Below are 20,455 nucleotides of genomic sequence, written 5' to 3' on the forward strand. Positions count from 1 at the left end.
ATTCTACGTGGCACGAAGATAGAAACACTGTTTGAATAATACAGAAGGTGGGAATTCCTCTGACTCACCACTTCTTCAGGTAGCACAGAAGTCAAACTTTTCATATCTCTAATCCTGCACCTTTTGTTTTTAATTGAAATTTAAATTGAGAAAATGGTACAAAAATGTTCAACAGAACCCAGTGCAGTGTTGAAAGAACCACGGAATTAGACAATTGCTCCAAACTAAAGGAGCCTGGTGACCCACACTTGAGTTGTAGTGAGAGGAAAAGAATAAATGAGCTTCTCCAAATTTGTTTACACTAGGAAAAGAGATGGAGCTTATGTCAAGTCTTCAAAACATGGGCTAGTTTTTAAAATTAAAAACCAGTTGTTACAGCTAAATCCTAATGGAATCGAAGCTCAACTACATTTAACTTTCACATACCTCCTGAGGTCACACCAGCTTCCCCCACCTTGAGCTTAGATTCTGATTTCAAGAACACACACTTCCAGAACGTGGAACGCAGAAGTTGATGATAAACACTGTGGAATTCTCCCCATGGGGACATGGACTTGTCCTGGGGTGATCTCACCAACATGGCCCCTCTTGCCAGTTGCTAAAGGAATTAGTTTGGTCTTCAGCAAGGTGCATCACTGTGGCCAGTGGCTCATCCACTGCAGCTCCCCACTCTAGTCTGTGCCCTGCTCAGGACCCATGTCACTGCTACGATCACCAGGTCTTCTTCTGGACACTCCCCTCCAGCAGTGCTCACTGCCATCCCTTACTTCCTTCCAGCAGCCCCAGCAACCCTTCTTCAGGGTACTCATCACAAGTGGCCAGCTGCAGCCTCTATCTAGCTCTTTACCTCAGAGGCGACTGCAGCCTGTATTGGTCACAGTGTGGTGCAAGAGGGGAGGGGAGGGACTCAAGCCTGCCCACTACTCCAAGTCTTGGCCCAGGAACCCTCTAGCACCAGCCTTTTCCTGCCTTCCTCTTCATTGCTTTACTCCCGGGACCATGTCCCCTGTGGTCCCTTACACATTCTGGGCCTCTAGCTCACATCCCTCAGTCTGCCAGGCATCAAGCTGGAACCTTCCCCAAGACCCCTTTGCCCACCCAGAACTGCCCTATCTAAGGTGGTGGTTCTTGCTTGGAGCTGGTCCTCCACCTTCCCAGGTCAGGATAGAACTGACTCAGTTCCGCTGGAGGACCTCCTCATATGCAGGGCTGCCCTCTCATTGGCTCCTGCCATGAGCCCTCCATCTATTTGCTGGAAGTGTTGCACAGGTTTCCTCCAGCCCGGATTAACCCCTTCCTTGTATTAGTGGGGCACCCGCCCTGCTCCAGGAGTGCTACCGAAGGGAAATTCTGACAACGCAGCTGGGGAATTTACAGCTTACAGGGAGGCTTTAAATTTCATTCTGTGGGAAACAGTAAAATAAAACAACCTTTTCTCAACTCTAGCCAGAGGTTTTAGGATCTGTCTCTCTCGCACTCTCTTTCATTAATAAAGACTGAGTTCTGAGATGATGACAACTTGCCTCACTCCGCTGTATGGGTTCTCTGGTGTCTCCGAAGTTTTGAGCTCTGAGTGAAGGTTTTCTTACACTCACCACACTCATAGGGTTTCTCTGCTGTGTGGAGTCTCTCATGTCTAATGAGGGTTGACTGATCAGTGAAAGATTTCCTGCACTCACCACATTTATAGGGTTTCTCCCCTGTGTGGATTCGCTGATGGCAGATAAGGACTGAATGGTAAGTGAAGGATTTCCCACACTCACAGCATTTATAGGGCTTTTCCCCTGTGTGGATCCTGTGATGTGTAATAAGGCTCGAGCTGTGAGCAAAGGATTTCCCACACTCACAGCATTTATAGGGCTTCTCTCCTGTGTGGATCCGGCGATGCATAGTAAGACTTGAGTGATGAGAGAAGGTTTGCCCACACCGATGGCACTCGTAGGGCTTCTCTCCTGTGTGTATTCTTTGATGTCTAGTAAGGGCTGACTGATCACTAAAGGATTTCCCACAATCGCTGCATTCATATGGCTTTTCCCCTGTGTGGATTCGCTGATGGCTAACAAGGGCTGAATGATGAACGAAGGATTTCCCACACTCACAGCATTCATATGGCTTTTCCCCTGTGTGGATCCTGTGGTGCTTCATAAGGCCTGAGCTCTGAGAGAAAGTTTGCCCACACTCCCTGCATTCATAGGGTTTCTCCCCTGTATGGATCCTGTGATGCTTAGTCAGGGTTGAGTGATGAGAGAAGGATTTCCCACACTCCCGGCATTTGTACAGTTTCTGTCCTGTGTGGATCTTCTGATGTGTAGTAAGATTTGAGCTCTGAGCAAAGGTTTTCCCACACTCACTGCATTCATAGGGTTTCTCCCCTGTGTGGATCCTCTGGTGTTGAATAAGAGCTAAGCTCCGAGGGAAGGATTTCCCACACTCACCACACTGATAAGGTTTCTCTCCTGTGTGGATTCGCTGATGGCTAAGAAGGGTTGAATGCTCAGTAAAAAATTTCCCACACTCACAGCACTGATAGGGTTTTTCCCCTGTGTGGATCCTGTGATGTTTAATCAGGCCTGAGCGGTGAGAGAAGTTTTTCTCACACTCACAGCATTTGTAGGGTTTCTCCCCGGTGTGGATTCTCTGATGTCTTGTCAGAGTTGTGTGATGTGCAAAGGCTTTCCCACACTCGTGGCACTCATAAGGTCTCTCCCCTGTGTGGATTCGCTGGTGGCTCAGAAGGTTTGCGCTCTGAATAAAGGTTTTCCCACACTCATCACATCTGTAAGGTTTCTCCCCTGTGTGGATTCTGTGATGGCTAAGAAGTTGTGAGTGATAAGTGAAGGTTTTCCCGCACTCACTGCACTCATAGGGTTTCTCTCCTACGTGGACTCTGCGATGGCTAATAAGGCGTGAGAGATGAGTGAACGTTTTCCTGCACTCACAGCACTCATAAGATTTCTCCCTGGTGTGGATTCTCTGATGCCTAACAAGATTTGAGCGCTGACTGAATTTTCTCCCACACACTGGGCACATGCTATTTTTCTCTCCCATGACAATCGTCTGCTGGGCCACGGCCTCCTTGTGGCTTTTCTGAGTTCCCTGATAACTAACAGATTTATCAGCTTGCTGCACTGGCAGGTCTTCCTGATGCTTGTCTGGCCTGTGATGACTCTTGCAGGCTTTTTCCTGCTCACAGCTCCTGGACACGTGCCCTTTGCATCTTTGCAGTAACACCCAATGTGGTTCCATTTCCTTCTCATCTTCCTGCTGCGGATTCTGCTCCATGGTCTCACTCACTCTGCTGGGACAGAAAAAGAAAAAATCTCACAGTGGAAAAGGGGAAAAACCAAACGAGCAGCTGAAGATTAAAAAAACAGGGACCGAGTTTCCCCAAAATCTGCCCTCAAAGAGAGAGGAGGGGATCAATTTTGCATCCAGTTCCCATCCAGTCACAAAGACGGAAGCTTGTGGACAAGTTACTACCAGGAGTTGTTAGTTGGGATGGGTAGAAAGAAGGGCTGTGAAACAATACTTAAAAATTAACCACAGTTAATCACTCTATTAAACAAGGACAGAATACCATTTATTTATATATTTTTGGATAGTTCTACATTTTCAAATATATTGATTTCAGCTGTAAACCGGAATAAAAATTGTGCAATGCTCACTTTATTTGTGATTACAAATATCTGCACTAGAGAGGTTACTTACCTTATGCAGAGGTTTTACAAGATGAATGTCCCTGTGGATGCTCCACTTACAAGGCGTTTAAAGTGCTCTGTGCTTTTAGTCAGAAGATTTTAGCAGCAATACAGTTCACATCTCATGTGTCTGCGGGCAGTTACCTGCCACGCACCATCAACTATCCCTCAGGTCTTCCTCTAGCCGTTATAGGCATTGATCTCAAGCAGAGTGGAGGAGAAAGGTTCATGCAGCACTCACAGGAACAGCCATCCTGAAGAACCTCAGTTACTAAACAAGGTGAGTAATTAACTATTATTATTATTATTCTCTGTGTGGGGATGAATCTGTGCTGACTAAACTGCTAACCAGCAAAAGAAATGTGGACATTTATGGGAAAATTTCCCAGGGCATGCTGGAGAAAGATTAAACCAGGGAAGCTCAGAAGGTCATCACGTCCAGCCCCCCGCCGAAAGGAGGACTAAATCATCCCATCTAGAACTGTCTCAACCCAGGACTTAAAAACCTCTAGGGAGGGAGATTCCACCACCTCTCTTGATAATGCACTACAGTGTTTCACCACCCTCCTGGTGAAAGTTTTTCCTAATATCCAACCTACACCTCCTGCTCTGTAACTTGAGACCTTGTTCTACCATCTGTCATTACTGAAAACAGCCTCTCTAGAGCCCTCTTCAGTAAGTTGAAGGCTGCTATCAAATCACCCTTTGCTCTTCTCTTCTGCAAACCAAAGCAGCCAAACCTCTCAGCCTCTCCTTGTGGTCATGTGCTCCAGCCCCCTAATCATTTTTGTTGCTCTCCACTGGACCCTCTCCAATGTGGCTACATCTTTTTTATATTAGGGGACCCAGAACTGGACGCAGTTCTTCAGATGGGCCCACACTAGTACCAAACAGAAGGGAATAACAACTTCTCTAGATCTGCTGGAAATGCTTCTCCCAATGCACCCCGGTATGTTATTAGGCTTCTTTGGCTCCAGGGGCACACTGCTGACTCATCTCCAGCCTCTCATCCACTGTAATCCCCAGGTCCTTTTCTGCTGCACTGCTACTTAGTCAGTCAGGCCCCAGTTTGCAACAATACTTGGGATTTTTCTCTCCTAAGTGCAGGACTCTGCACTTGTCCTTGTTGAACCTCATCAGATTTCTTTAGGCCCAATCCTGCGATGTATCTAGGTCACTCTGGACCCTGTCCCTACCCTCCAACATATCTACCTCTCCCACTAGTGTCATCCGCAAAGTTACTGAGGGTGCAATCCAGCTCCTCATCTGGATCATTAATAAAGATGCTGAGCAATACCAGCCCTAGAACTGATCCTTGGGGCATCCCACTTGAAACCAGCCATTGAATTGTTGATCACTACACATTAGGCCCAATCATCTAGCCAGCTTTCTATTCATCCTGGGCTGTGTCTACACGTGCCCCAAACTTCGAAATGGCCATGCAAATGGCCATTTCGAAGTTTACTAATGAAGCGCTGACATGCATATTCAGCGCTTCATTAGCATGCGGGCGGCAGCGGCGCTTCGAAATTGACGAGCCTTGCCGCCGCGCGGCGCGTCCAGACGGGGCTCCTTTTCGAAAGGACGCCACCTTCTTCGAAGTCCCGGGAATAAGGGGACTTCGAAGTAGGTGGCGTGCTTTCGAAAAGGAGCCCCGTCTGGACGCGCCGCGCGGCGGCAAGGCTCGTCAATTTCGAAGCGCCGCTGCCGCCCGCATGCTAATGAAGCGCTGAATATGCATGTCAGCGCTTCATTAGTAAACTTCGAAATGGCCATTTGCATGGCCATTTCGAAGTTTGGGGCACGTGTAGACGTAGCCTTACAGTCCATGTATCTAATCCACACTTCCATAGTTTATGGGCACGAATGCTGTGGGAGACTGTATCAAAAGCTTGATAAAGTCAAGGTATACGACATCCAGTGACTTCTCCATGTCCACAAAGCCAGTTACCTCATCACAGAAGCTAATCAGATTGGTCAGGCACAACTTGCCCTTGGTGAATCCATGCTGACTACTCTGGATCACTTCTGCTCTTCCACGTGCTTCAGAATGGATTCCTTGAGGATCCCCTCCATGATTTTTTCCAGAAACTGAGGTAAGGCTGACCAGCCTGTAATTCCCTGGATTGTCCTGGTTCTCTATATACATGCCCAGGATTTTTAAAGTGGCACAGAAATCTTTCAGCGTGTGGAGACAGGCATCTTTTGAGTCCACAAAAAGCTTTTAACCCTGAAATGGTTAGACATCTACCCTGTTCTGTAGCTCTTTAGCAAATCCTGCGAGAGGCAACCAGGAGACCCAATACAATATGAGCATTTTAGCGAGAGATCTGGCCTCCATGTGTGCAGAGTCCAGGGAGGCCTGCAGCGCTGTCCAAGCAACGAGGGAACCCCTCCCTCCCCCATGATGGTAGCCTTGCCAGAGGACGCAAGGGAGCAGTTCAGTTAGTCAACAAAGGCCAACAAACCACAGCTGGAAGGGTGAAAGCCAGCTCAGGATGCATCCTGGACTTGGGAAAGAACAGAAAGATTTAAACTCCCAGGTGGCAGCAATAGGGATTGAAGGCAGGTAATCAATGAGGCCCACCTGATCTCACTGCCAGAGTGCTGGCAGGGCTTATAAAGCAGTCTCAGCCAAGGGAGTGGGGGAGAATAAGAACGGAGGTGAACAAGGTAGAGAAGTGGAGATAAGAGGAGAAAAGACTGATAAGGAGAACAAATACTATTTACAAGAGACAGCAGGGGGAAGAGGGAGTAGCTCAATGGGAGGGTGCCTGCGCTGCGATCCCCCAGTGAGACTGAAGCCCTAACCCTGGCAAACGACGAAAGGACTGACCAGCCAGCTCTGACTGGCGGTACAGCATAACCCCTCCAGCAGAAGGCAGAGGTGTGGGACCCTGGCAATACCCAGGGACACCCTGCCTCAGGTATTAAACTTTCAAATGTGTGAAATGTGCACTTGGAGAGGAGAACAGAATAATTCACAATTCTGAATTGGAGGAAAACAGAAGAGGACGCCTTTCTCCCAGATAAATCCAGCCTTTCCACACCTTTCAAAAGAGGGTGGACTAGAATTGGATCTGTTTCCCTCTGTGACATGCTGCCTCCACAACCGATCAACTGGGTTTGGGATGAGTAAACAAGAATTCTGTGCCTTTCACCTGGACATAATACTCCTTGTGCACTCTGACAAAGAGGGCATGATGGCAGGAGTTTCCCATATTATTTTAGCTGAGTCCAGGATAGCCTTATTAATGGGTTGAGCTATCTTGTTAGCTGGTGGGATGTGGAGGAGGCTGGTGACAGCCCCACAATGATACCTACCTGATCTGGCGGAGAAGACTTGTAGATGACCTATGCTCCACTCAGAGTGCAAGGGCTTAAGTCAAATAATGCTGCCCACTTCTTGTTTATAATGTCTCCTGGAAGTGAGAACAGGCATTTGCATGGCACCAGTGTAGCCAGTGTCACGAGCTAGTTATGTACCAGATGCACTAAGCCGTAGTCAAGTGTGATCAATGGGTTTATCCTGGAGCCTCAGCCAGTCAATCTGGATCTCAGGGCCACTGCAGTCAAGCAGTGCAGCACGGTTCAGGCAGGCTGCCTACATGCCAGGGCCCCATGCTGCTGCCAGAAGCGACCAGCTGCAGGCACATCTCTGTGTGACCTTTGGGGGTGGAAGACAGCCTGTCTCCCCAAGATAGCCAAATACTTGCAGGTCCCATTGCTGCATGACAATATTGGGGGCAGGGCAGCATAAAGAGACAGGATATCCCCCTCCTCAAGGGGCATATAGGAACACGACGCAGGCAGCCACTGCTGGGAGCAGCACAGGGCCACAGCATGTGGACTGAATGTCTAAGCTCTGTTGCATGGTCAGACAGGACTTGCCTGTGGTAAGCACCTCCTGGCTGAAGCCAGCAGCTCACAACCCGTCTTGCACTCCTGTCCCAGCCTGGAACCCCATCCCAGAGCCAGCGCCCCTACCCGTATCTGCCCCAGCCTGCTCTTATGCTTATAAGATGCACATGGGATCTTTTTCAGGGGAAAAGGCAATATGCCATATTTATTAATACTATAGTAGACAAGCAGCTAGCAGATGCTTAGACAGACAGGCTCTCTCTCTCTCTCTCTCTCTCTCACTCACTCACACACACACACACAAGCAGCTAGCAGATGCTTAGACAGACAGGCTCTCTCTCTCTCTCACACACACACACACACACACACACACACAAGCAGCTAGCAGATGCTTAGACAGACAGGCTCTCTCTCTCTCTCTCTCTCTCTCTCTCTCTCACACACAAGCAGCTCGCAGATGCTTAGACAGACAGGCTCTCTCTCTCTCTCTCTCACTCACACACACACACACACACACACAAGCAGCTCGCAGATGCTTAGACAGACAGGCTCTCTCTCTCTCTCTCACACACACACACACACATCCTGCCAGTTGATGCTTATAATTACCCATCTGTTGCTCACCTTGCCCGCTGGCCAAGCATGCTAAGTACAAGAGAAGGAGTGTGGATCTCAATGCAATTGAGGCTCCAGTCAGTGACAAGAGAAACTGAAGTCTGCAGCAGAACAGCCCCTTTCTTATAGCAGTTTTCTTGCATTGGGATCTGTGGGCTTTGCGTCATCTTGCTGTAAATGGTTGCTGTTTGACGAGTGTTCGTTTTCTCACTTCTCATCCCTGAAGTGGAAGACAGCTGCTCCAGGCTGGGACAGAGAGTTGGGGGACAGGTGGGGATGCTGGATCTGAGAGGGAATTGAAGTGGTTTAGCCTTGGTAAGCTTAAACACCAAAAGGAAGCATACAAAAAGTGGAAGAGCAGACAGATTACTAGTGAGGAGTACAAATATATTGCTCAAGAATGAAGTGGTGACCAAAGTGCAATTGGAATTGCATTTAGCAAGGGTCATGAAAAGAAACAAGATGGTTTCTACAGGCATGTTAGCAATAAAAGGCTGATCAGGAACGTGTGGGACTCTCACTGGATGAGGGAAGTAAGACAGTAAGAGATAATACAGAAAAATTGAAGTACTCGATGCTTTTTTTGACTCTGTCTTCACAGACGAGGTCAGCTCCCAGACTACTATACAAGGCAATGTAAAATAGGAAGGAGGTGGGCAGACCTCAGTGGAGAAATAGCAGGTCAAGAGCTATTTAGAAAAGTTGGACATATACAAATCCATGGGACCGGACTTAATGCATCCACAGTGCAGAGGGAGCTGGGAGGTATCATTGCAGAGTCTTTGGCCATTATCTTTGAAAACGGATGGAGATTGGGAAGATCCCAGAAAAAGGTAAATATAGTGCCCATCTTTAAAAAGCGTAAGGAGGACAATCCAAGGAATTATAGACCTGTCAGCCTCACCTCAGTCCCAGGAAAAGTCTTGGGGATCATCGGGGAATCCATTTTGAAGCACTTAGAAGAAAGGAAAGTTATCAAGAATAGTCCACATGTATTCACTCAGGGCAAGTCGTGCCCAACCAATCTCATTAGCTTCTCTGACGAGGTACCAGGCTCTGTGGACATGGAGGAGTCAATGGATGTGACATACCTTGACTTTAGCATAGCTTTTGATATGGTCTCCCACATAATTGTTACCAGCAAGTTATGGAAGTACGGATTGGATAAATGGACTGTAAGGTGGACAGAATGCTGGTTCGATTGTTGGGCTCAACAGGTAGTGTTCAAAGGTTTTATGTCTGATTGGCAGTCGGTTTCAAGCAGAGCGCCTGCAGCAACCCTACATAGATAGGTATATCTTAATAGAACCTTTGCATTACCTTGTATGTTTATATTTCCATGTATTATCCTGTATCTTTTAATAGCAGCTTTATACCACTTTTTATTTTACTCTGGACAAATTGGAGAAATGGTCTGAGGTAAACAGGATGAAGTTTAATAAGGACAAATGCAAAGTGCTCCACTGGGTAAGGAACAATCAGTTTCACACATCCAGAATGGGGAGAGACTGTCTAGGAATGACTACAGCAGAAAGGGACCTTGGGGTTATAGTGAACCACAAGCTAAATATGAATCAACAGCGTGATGCTGTTGCAAAAAAAGCAAACATGATTCTGGGATGCATTAGCAGGTGTGCTGTGAACAAGACACGAGAAATCATTCTTCTGCTCTCCTCTGCGCTGGTTAGGCCTCAGCTGGAGTATTGTGTCCAGTTCTGGGCACCGCAGTTCAAGAAAGATGTGGAGAAATTAGAGAGGGTCCAGAAAAGAGCAACAAGAATGATTAAAGGTCTAGAGAATGTGACCAATGAAGAAAGGCTGAAAGAACTGGGCTTGTTTAGTTTGGAAAAGAGAAGATTGAGGGCAGACATGATAGCGGTTTTCAGGTATCTAAAAGGGAGTCATAAGGAGGAGGGAGAAAACTTGTTCTTCTTGGCCTCTGAGGATAGAACAAGAGGCAACGGGCTTAAACTGCAGCAAGGGAGGTTTAGGTTGGACATTAGGAAAAAGTTCCCAACTGTCAGGGTGGTCAAACAGTGGGATAAATTGCCTGGGGAGGTTGTGGAATCTCCATCGCTGGAGATATTTAAGAACAGGTTAGATAGATGTCTATCAGGGATGGTTTAGACAGTTCTTGGTCCTGCCATGGGGGCAGGGGGTTGGACTCGATGGCCTCTCGAGGTCCCTTCCAGTCCTACTGTTCTACGATTCTATGATTCCATATTGTACCCAAGACTCCATTGCGAGGGCAATGCTCTGCGGTGTTAGCCTGGAAACCTTGCGCGGTCTCTGGGTGAGGAGGGGTGTGAGAGATGCACCTGGAGGTGTGACTGTGGATACTTAGAGAGTTACCCTCTGGGGCACGAAGACTTGGTGGCTGAAGGACAATGAGAGCTGGACTCTACAGCAGTGACCCACCCAGAGAGGAAGAGCAAGTCCCATCTGTAGGTGATGAGTCACACAGAAACCTGGGGCAGTGGCAAAGGGTCAAACCCACCTGCCTTTGCCTGGTGGCTCATCGTGCCCGGGGCAGTGGGACGGGACTATGGACTGAAAGCTATAAAAGATGCGTGCACCACTGCAGGGTTGGGTTCCTCTTCTTTTCATCTTGTCAACATAGGACCATTGATCCAGATCAACAGAACCTGGCTCCACACTCACCTCTAATCCATCTGTCCTGTGGATTAGAGTGAGCAGCTTTTGGTAATTGTAAGCAACCACAACAGGGTGTGTGTATGTGTATGCCTGTGAGTAGGCTAAGTATATTATATGCATAGGTGATAGTGCATATTCTCAATAAATACGGTGTTCTTGCCTTACCCCCGAAAAGATCCCGTGTGCTTCTTATAAGCATAAAATGCCCCAAAGACCATTTCTAGGGCTGGTTTCATTCAACAGCTTTACGAGTGACCTGGCTGAGCAGATGGCTTGCACCCTCAGCAAGTTCACAGACGACACGAAGATAAGCAGAGAGGTAGATATGTTGGAGGGTAGGGGCAGGCTCCAGAGCGACCTATAAAAATTGGAGGATTGGGCCAAAGTAAATCTGATGAGGTTCAAGGACAAGTGTAGAGTCCTGCACTTGGGACGGAAGAATCCCAAGCATTGTTACAGACTGGGAACTGACTGGCTAAGTTGCAGTGCAGCAGAAAAGGACCTGGGGCTTGCAGTGGACGAGAAGCTGGATATGAGCCAAGAATGTGCCCTTGTAGCCAAGAAGGCTAATGGCGTATTTGGAGGAGCATTAGGACAAGCACTTCCAGCAGATCTAGAGAAGTGATTATGTCCCTTTATTCGGCACCGGTGAGGCCACATCTGGCGTACTGCCTCCTATTCTGGGACCCGCACTACAGAAAGGGTATGGCCACATTGGAAAGGGTCCAATGAAGACAACGAAAATGCTTAGGCTCCTGGCACACATGGCCTATGAGGGGAGGCTGGGAAATTTGGGTTTCCACACTAAACTATTATAACACTATCCCAACTTAGGTATAATTAAAATAGAATTTAATACCACACTGGAGACCCTGCAAAAATCATCACACCCACCTGCACCCCAACACTCTGCCCCAGCCTGCAATCCCCTCTCAGAGCCAGCACCCCCACCTGTACTCCTTCATTCTGCCCTGGCACGGAGCTCCCTCACACAGAGCAGGCACCCCCTCATATAGTGGATAGTTCTCTGAAGACATCCACGCAGTGTGCAGCGGCAGTTAGTAAGGCAAATAGGATGTTAGGAATTATTAAAAAAGGGATCGATAATAAGACAAAAGATATCATACTTCCCCTATATAAAACTATGGTACGCCCACATCTCGAGTACTGCGTGCAGATGTGGTCTCCTCACCTCAAAAGAGATATATTGGCATTAGAAAAGGTTCAGAAAAGGGCGACTAAGATGATTAGGGGCTTGGAAAGGGTCCCATATGGGGAGAGGCTAGAGAGACTGGGACTTTTCAGTTTGGAAAAGAGGCGATTGAGGGGTGATATGATAGAGGTATATAAAATCATGAATGGTGTGGAGAAAGTGAATAAAGAAAAATTATTTACCTTTTCCCATAATACAAGAACTAGGGGACACCAAATGAAATTGATGGGTAGTAGGTTCAAAACTAATAAAAGGAAATTTTTCTTCACACAGCGCACAGTCAACCTGTGGAACTCCTTGCCCGAGGAGGCTGTGAAGGCCAGGACTCTATTAGGGTTTAAAAAAGAGCTTGATAAATTTTTGCAGGTTAGGTCCATAAATGGCTATTAGCCAGGGATAAAGTATGGTGCCCTAGCCTTCATAACGAGGGCAGGAGATGGATGGCAGGAGATAAATCACTTGTTTTCTGTTCTCCTTCTCTGGGGCACCTGGCATTGGCCACCGTCGGCAGACGGGATGCTGGGCTGGATGGACCTTTGGTCTGACCCAGTATGGCCATTCTTATGTTCTCATGCACCCAACACTCTGTCCCAGCCTGGATGCCTTTTTTGTGTTTTGTCAAGTCTGCTTGGGAAGTGCTGGGACGTGATCTGAGACCCCTGTAACGTGAACTGTTCATCAGAAGGTGTGCATGACAGACCAGGAGACTCACAGTCCTCCCCCAACGAGTTCAGTGACAAATTTAGGTAGTGCATTTTTAATTAGCAGCAGCACCATGGGAGCATGCGCTCCGACATGGTGGCCAACACATGAACGGGCACATGAATGTTTAGCATACCTGACATGTCAATGAGCTGCAATGCCAGCTACAAAAGTGCCATGCCAACACTTACTTTCACTTTCAGCAGCCATTGTAAAAAGGGTCTGTCTGCACTATGTAGCTTTTTGTAACGTAGCCAGAGGCAGTTGTGTTGCTAAAAGTCGCCCAGTGTAAACCTTGTTTTTCAGCATTCTTGTCAAGAAAATACTTTGAGCAGGGTTCATATTATACCATGAGAGTGATCCTGCCAGCAACAAGCTGTGGACGCTGCCACTAGGGCAGTGAAACTTTGCCTTTCAGTGAAGGTTTTTAAGCAGTTGTGAATGACAAAGGTTGTGTTGTTCAACTGGCAGTGCAGACAAAGCATAAGGCTGTATCTGCACTATTGAGTTTTGCAAACGAAACTAAGGTTGCCACCACCAATAAGTCAACACAACAAAACCTGCCAGAGCAAGCGGGAGCAGGCTCTCTCTGTTGACGGATCGGGGGCAACGTGGACAGTGACGGCGGAGCACGCTGTGGGTGTGCATCCCACCGAGCTTGGTTGTGGGAAGGTGGAAATGATTCCTGTGCATCTTGGGATTCCCTCTGAATTATTCCACGGCCTCCTCAGCTGCTGGGAGAAGCGTCATGAGTAGCTCTGGGAGCTCTTCGTGCTGATGAGTGTCGGAACAGCACAGCAGCCTGTCTGGGCTGTGTTCCTAGTGCAGGGCAGAACAGGAACCCTCCAATGATTGGCTCCTTGTTCCTCAAACACAGCAGCTCCCTCAGCTGCCAGATACTTCTCAGAGACTGGAAAGGACGGGGCACAGGCCTGCAGGGGAGCAGCGACCAAACAGTGAGGACAGCCATTGTGGGATACTAGCTGTAACGTCAGAGGGTCTCTGGGGCACTGCTGAGCAATGTTCCTTCTCATTTTTTTTCCATCCATGGGCAGAATAAATTGTGTTATGTGCGCCAGTAGAAACACATGCTGCCAGTGGTTGTGGGCAATCTGCTCATCAGCTGGGCAACACTAGACCCTCTCCTGGGTGCCCGCCCACACGCTCAACTTACAGGAAAGACTGCTGGTGAGAGGATCCAATCAGGGTAAACTGCTTAGAGACAGGTCTACTGAGAGTCCTCCACTATAAGGCATCACACCAATCACAAAGGGCACTGGCCAACAAGAAGACACAAGCAATCCCCTTGTTCACTCCAGTTCTCCTGTGCCAAAACCAGAACCCTCCTTACATAGACGAGAGGTTATGAAAACCAGTCTCTGCAAATCCACCCAGGTTATTCTGATCCCAAAGGACCAGACACATTCTCAGGTTCATTTATACTTCTGATCTCACCCAAAAGAGCATGTTGTGCCAAGCATCCGGAATCTAAAATCCAAAGGTGTATTAATAAACTTAAAAAAAAAAAAAAAAGGTTGAGTGTAAAATTGTTACAACAATCAAACTACATACACCAATGCAAAGTTCTTGGTGCAGGCTTGCAGCAGAGAGAGAATAAACTGTTATCTTAAAAGTCTCTGGAAATCAATCCTTTCAGGGTCGAGTTCATAGCAAACACGCTTCTGAAGTGAAGACAGAGATGGAGGAACCTCAGAGCCCTCTTTATACCCTTGCCCATGTGCAGGGAATTCCATTATTCTTCCTGTGTGAAGCTTGTCACATGAAGTACCTGTCTATGTTCTTTTGGGCAATCTGCCATTGCCTGTCCCCTGGGTTCCATGTCCACAGCCAAATTCCTCAGATGTGGATTGGTATCTATTAAAGCCCTTTGTCAGCCAAGTACTGAGTCACTTCACTAGTAACCCTTTCATAACAAAACCAAAAGCAGTCAAGTAGCACTTTAAAGACTAGCAAAATGGTTTATTAGGTGAGCTTTCGTGGGACAGGTCTGAAAAAGTGGGTCTGTCCCACGAAAGCTCACCTAATAAACCATTTTGCTAGTCTTTAAAGTGCTACTTGACTGCTTTTTGTTTTGATAGTGTGTAGACTAGCATGGCTTCCTCTTTGTTACCTTTCATAACAGGTTGCCAAGCCTCCTGTTGAGGTCACCCAGCAGCAAACATTTGAAATACACAAACAGAGCCAATACATACAACTTCAAATACAAAAATGAGACACGCATATGAACATTTCAAAGAATCAACAACTCCTCAGCTTCTCACAGACATCTCACTTTGGCCCACTTTTCACAAAATTTGGGGCAAACAAAGAGCAGCAGCTGCAACAATATTTAGCATGTTCATACCAGAATCCAATAACGGCACACTGGGAGAAGCCAGTTCTGTCCAAGCAAACAGCAGTGTCTGCACTGGCTTTTTGTTGACAATAAGGGAAGGGAAAAGAAAAAGTCTCTTGGTGTCTTTTGTTGCTGAAACTGGGTGTTTTTTCAACAAAAGTCACATTATAGCATGAACATTTTTTACTCTTTTGTCACCAAAACGCAGTATTTGACTACAGTTATGTAAGAAAAAAATACATCTGTAAACTGCACTTTCATGATAAAGAGAACGCCCTACAGCCTTTGTGTGAGGTGAGCTGAAAACAAGATTACTTTTGATGATCATTTTTACAAAGCAAATATTTGTAATAAAAATAATACAAAGTGAGCATGGTACACTTTGCATTCTGTGTTATAGCTCAAATCAATATATTTGAAAATGTAGATAAGCATCCTAAATATTTAAAGAACATTAACTGGTATTCTAGAGTTTAACAGTGTGATTAACCATGACTTAAAAAAAAAAATCATGGTAATGTTTTTGAATTAATCACCTGAGTTAATTGTGATGAAGTGACAGTCATAGCAGGAAGCCTTGAATAATATCTGCCCTGAGGAAGAGACACCTGCTAGGGACGAGCCTGAACTCAGAGAGCTCACATGGGGCCTTTGCTGGGGATCCAGCTGTGTCCTCCAGGTGCCAAACTGGTTTCATGAACACTCACCTGCACAGCTGCCTCTCTGGATCTCTCTCTCCTCTGAGCTCTGGAGACGAAGGCTCTTCCCGTCAATCCAAGGGGGAGTTGACATCACGGTGGGATTCTCAAAACCCTGCTCAGGGGAAAGGCAGATCAGGTGATTTTGTGAAACACTGGTCCCACGCACACAAAAACATCTATTAGCAGAGCATGGGACAAACACCAATCCCAGATCCTAGGGCTGTCAGTGCACATGCAACCCCTTGGCTCCCTGGGGTTTTAATACGTACATACCAGACATGGACAGCCCGAGGAGCTGGGATTTATGTGTGCCCTGCCTCCTGACACTCGTGCATGCCAGAGGAGGGTGTGTGATGGGCAGGCCACGCTTATATGTTGTATTCACATCTAGTCATGGGCCACAAAAAAAAAACAAAAACGGGAGGGCCACGTGCAGTCCTATGGCTGCAAGTTTGACATGGTTATTCCAGACCATTTACAAAGAGATTGAATAGGACTGGTCCCAGTACAGACCCTTGGGGGACAGCACTACTTACCCTCTTCATTCTGAAAACTGACCATTTATTCCTACCCTGTTTCCTGTGTTTTAATCAGTTACCAATCCACAGAAGGACTTTCCCTCTTATCCCAAGACAACTCACTTTAGTTTAGAGCCTTTCATGAGGGACGTTGCCAAAGGCTTTCTGGAAATCTAAGTATACTATATCCACTGGATCCCCCTTGTTCACATGCTTATTCACCCCCTCAGAGAACTCTGCTAGGCTAGTAAGACATGATTTCCCTTTACAGAAATCATGCTGACTTTTCACCCAGCAAATTACGTTCATCTACGTGTCTGACAATTTTATTCTTCACTATAATTTCAGCTAATTTGCCTGGTACTGGCATTAGACTTACTGGTCTGTAATTGCCAGGATCACCTTTAGAGACCTTTTTAAATATTGGCATCATATTAGCTATCATCAGCTACAGAACCCGATTTAAAGGATGAGTTACAATCACAGGTTCACATCTGAGTTCAGACTGCCTGGGCGAATGCCATCTGGTCGTGGTGACTTGTTACTATTACGTTTATCAATTTGTTACAAAACCCCCGAACAGCATCTTTATCTCGGACAATTCCTCAGGTTTGTTGTCGAAAGAATGGGTCAGGTTTGGAAGTCTCCCTCACATTCTTCACTGTGCAGACCAAAGCAAAGAATTAATTTTGTTTCTCCACAATGGCCTTAGTGTCTGTCAGTGCTCCCTTAGCATCTTGCTATTCCAGTGACCCTGCAAGCTGTTTGGCGGCTTCCTGCTCCTGATGTACTTAAAAACATTTTGTTATTAGCTTTGGCTAGCGGTTCTCCAAACCCTTTTTGGCTTTTCTCATAACGTTTTTACACTTCACTTGACAGAATTTATGCTCCTTTCTATCTTCCGCAGTGGGATTTGGCTTCCACTTTTTAAACTCTACCTTTTTATCTCCCCCTGCTGCAGAGTGGGGAAGGGAGCACGGTCCCTGCTCTCTGAAACCTACCCACGCGGGAGAGTTCATAAAGAATAATACCAAACATTCGCATCTCCATCCAGGGAGCTGCATGCAAAACCCTGGGACCCCCCGGGGCACCGCACACAGGGCCAGGTGTGGCTCTCTGAGAACTGGGCAGCCAGGGACAGTCTGATAGAAAAAGCCCAAAACTTTGTGGGGTGTGACATGGACACTGCCTGGAGAAGGCACCTGGGTCAGCGACGGGGGGGTCTCGGGAAGTTCAATACCACTGACAGCGATGCCCCGTTTCCCACACGCAGCAGGACCCTTTGGGAACGGGCCTGAAGAGGGCGAGGGTGGGGTCTGCAGCAGGAAGTCTCAGTGACAGTGGCGGGGAGGAGGGAAAGGAGCGGGGGATGGGCGGGCAGCCAGCAACTGTGGGGAGCTGCACTGGGCAGCGTGGGGGGCAGGGCAGAGGTGGGGCGGGGCGATGAGGCAGCTGGTGGTGGGGGGCAGAGGCGATGAGGCGGGCGGGGGCGGTGAGGGGCAGAGTTGGGGTGGGGGCAGAGGGGGGCGGGGGCGAGGCAATGAGGCAGCTGGGGGCAGTGAGGGGCAGCGGTGGGCGGCGCCGGGGTGGGGCAGAGGCGATGAGGCAGCTGGGGGCGGGGTGGTGAGGGGCAGCAGTGGGCGGGGTCGGGGATGGTTAGGGGAAGGGCAGCAGTGGGTGGGGCCGGGGATGGTTAGGGGAGAGGCGGTGAGGGGCAGCAGTGGGCGGGGCCGGTGAGGGGCAGCAGTGGGCGGGGCCGGGGGCGGGGCGGTGAGGGGCAGCGGTGGGCAGAGCAGGGGTGGGGGGGGATGGTTAGGGCCGGGGGCGGGGTGGGGCGGGGGCGGGGCTGAGGATGGTTAGGGGCAGAGGCAGGCAGGGGCGGCCGGGGATGGTTAGGGGCGGGGCCGGGCCAGGGCCGGGGCCGGGCAGCAGTGGATGGGGCTGGGGCCGGGGGCGGGGCGGGGCAGAGGCGATGAGGCAGCTGGGGGCGGGGCGGTGAGGGGCAGCGGTGGGCAGGGCTGGGGGTGAGGGCGGGGCGGGGCGGGGCAGAGGCAATGAGGCAGCTGGGGGCAGGGCCGGGGATGGTTAGGGGCGGGGCGGGGCAGCGGTGGGCGGGGCAGGGGTGGGGGTGGGGATGGTTAGGGCCGGGGGCGGGGTGGGGTGGGGGCGGGGCAGGGGATGGTTAGGGGCAGAGGCGGGCAGGGGCGAGGCGATGAGGCAGCTGGGGGCGGGTCGGTGAGGGGCAGCAGTGGGCGGGGCCGGGGGCTGGGCGGGGCCGGGGGCAGCCGAGGCGCAGGTGGGGGTGGCGCTGAGAGGGGCGGGGAGCGGCGGTGGGGGGGGCAGGGGCAGCCACGGGGGCGGGGGGAGCGGTGAGGGGGGACAGGTGGGCAGGGGCGGGTGACTCCCCGGCAGACACACAGGGGCGGGGGGAGCGGCGGGAGGGGGGACAGGGGGGCGGGTGACTCCCCAGCAGACACGCGGGGGCGGGGGGAGCGGTGTGGGGGACAGGGGGGCGGGGGCGGGTGACTCCCCGGCAGACACGTGGGGGCGGGGGGAGCGGTGCGGGGGAGGGTGACTCCCCGGCAGACACGTGGGGGCGGGGGGAGTGGTGCGGGGGACGGGGGGCGGGGGCGGGTGACTCCCCGGCAGACACGCGGGGGCGGGGGTGGGGGCGAGCGACTCCCCGGCAGACACGGGGGGAGCGGTGGGGGGGGGACAGGGGGGGGGACTCCCCGGCAGACGCGGGGGGAGCGGTGGGGGGGACAGGGGGGCGGGTGATTCCCCAGCAGACACGCGGGGGCGGGGGGACCGGTGGAGGGGGACAAGGGGGCGGGTGACTCCCCAGCAGACACGCGGGGGCGGGTGACTCCGCGGCAGACACGCGGGGGCGGGGGCGGGGGGAGCGGTGGGGGGGGGGCGGGGGGACGGGGGCAGGTGACTCCCCGGCAGACACGCGGGGGCGGGGGCGGGGGGAGCGGTGGGGGGGGGACAGGGGGGCGGGGCCGGGTGACTCCCCGGCAGACACGCGGGGGCGGGGGGCGGGGGCGGGTGACTCCCCGGCAGACACGCGGGGGCGGGGGCGGGCGACTCCCCGGCAGACACGCGGGTGGAGCGGTGGGGGGGGGACAGGGGGGCGGGCGACTCCCCGGCAGACACGCGGGGGCGGGGGTGGGGGCGGGCGACTCCCCGGCAGACACGCGGGGGCGGGGGGAGGGGGCGGGTGACTCCCCGGCAGACACGCGGGGGCGGGGGGAGCGGGCGGGGGGGCGGGTGACTCCCCGGCAGACACGCGGGGGTGGGGGCGGGGGCGGGTGACTCCCCGGCAGACACGCGGGGGCGGGGGCGGGCGACTCCCCGGCAGACACGCGGGGACGGACAGGGGGGCGGGTGACTCCCCGGCAGACACGCGGGGGCGGGGGCGGGCGACTCCCCGGCAGACACGCGGGGGTGGGGGCGGGGGCGGGCGACTCCCCAGCAGACACGCGGGGGCGGGGGCGGGCGACTCCCCGGCAGACACGCGGGGGCGGGGGCGGGGGCGGGCGACTCCCCGGCAGACACGCGGGGGCGGGGGCGGGGGCGGGGGCGGGCGACTCCCCGGCAGACACGCGGGGGCGGGGGGGGGCGACTCCCCGGCAGACACGCGGGGGTGGGGGCGGGGGCGGGCGACTCCCCGGCAGACACGCGGGGGTGGGGGCGGGTGACTCCCCGGCAGACACGCGGGGACGGACAGGGGGGCGGGCGACTCCCCGGCAGACACGCGGGGGCGGGGGTGGGGGCGGGTGACTCCCCGGCAGACACGCGGGGGCGGGGGTGGGGGCGGGCGACTCCCCGGCAGACACGCGGGGGCGGGGGGAGCGGGCGGGGGGGCGGGTGACTCCCCGGCAGACACGCGGGGGCGGGGGCGGGCGACTCCCCGGCAGACACGCGGGGGTGGGGGTGGGGGCGGGCGACTCCCCGGCAGACACGCGGGGACGGACAGGGGGGCGGGCGACTCCCCGGCAGACAGACGCTCACCCCGCGCACCCCCCCTACCTCGGGCGGCTTTTGTGCTCCCGCAGGCCGGCGCACGGAGCATGCGCGGTGACGCCCTTGCCCCGCCCGCACGTTGTGTGCGCAGCCGCCGGCAGCCCCCTGGG

General features: G+C 51.8%; 1 protein-coding gene across 2 annotated transcripts in view; it reads right to left on the minus strand.

Annotated features, from left to right (window-relative positions):
• Nucleotides 1-20,398, minus strand: part of LOC142004367 (uncharacterized) — a 29,181-nt gene extending 8,783 nt beyond the window's left edge. Inside the window, exons 1-3 of one of the 2 annotated variants that reach the window (XM_074981980.1) lie at nucleotides 20,352-20,398; nucleotides 15,808-15,913; nucleotides 1,524-3,298 (exon numbers count right to left, since the gene is read on the minus strand). In XM_074981980.1, the coding sequence (XP_074838081.1) occupies nucleotides 1,525-3,282 (1,758 nt within the window). In that variant the 5' untranslated portion in view covers nucleotides 3,283-3,298; nucleotides 15,808-15,913; nucleotides 20,352-20,398 and the 3' untranslated portion in view covers nucleotide 1,524. Of the gene's footprint in view, nucleotides 1-112; nucleotides 3,299-15,807; nucleotides 15,914-20,351 lie in introns of those variants that run through there. The other variant, XM_074981981.1, reaches the window with a different exon arrangement.
• Between the last annotated feature and the right edge of the window lie 57 nt (nucleotides 20,399-20,455).

This window comes from Carettochelys insculpta, chromosome 31 (assembly GCF_033958435.1).
Source record: "Carettochelys insculpta isolate YL-2023 chromosome 31, ASM3395843v1, whole genome shotgun sequence".
NCBI lineage: Eukaryota > Metazoa > Chordata > Testudines > Carettochelyidae > Carettochelys > Carettochelys insculpta.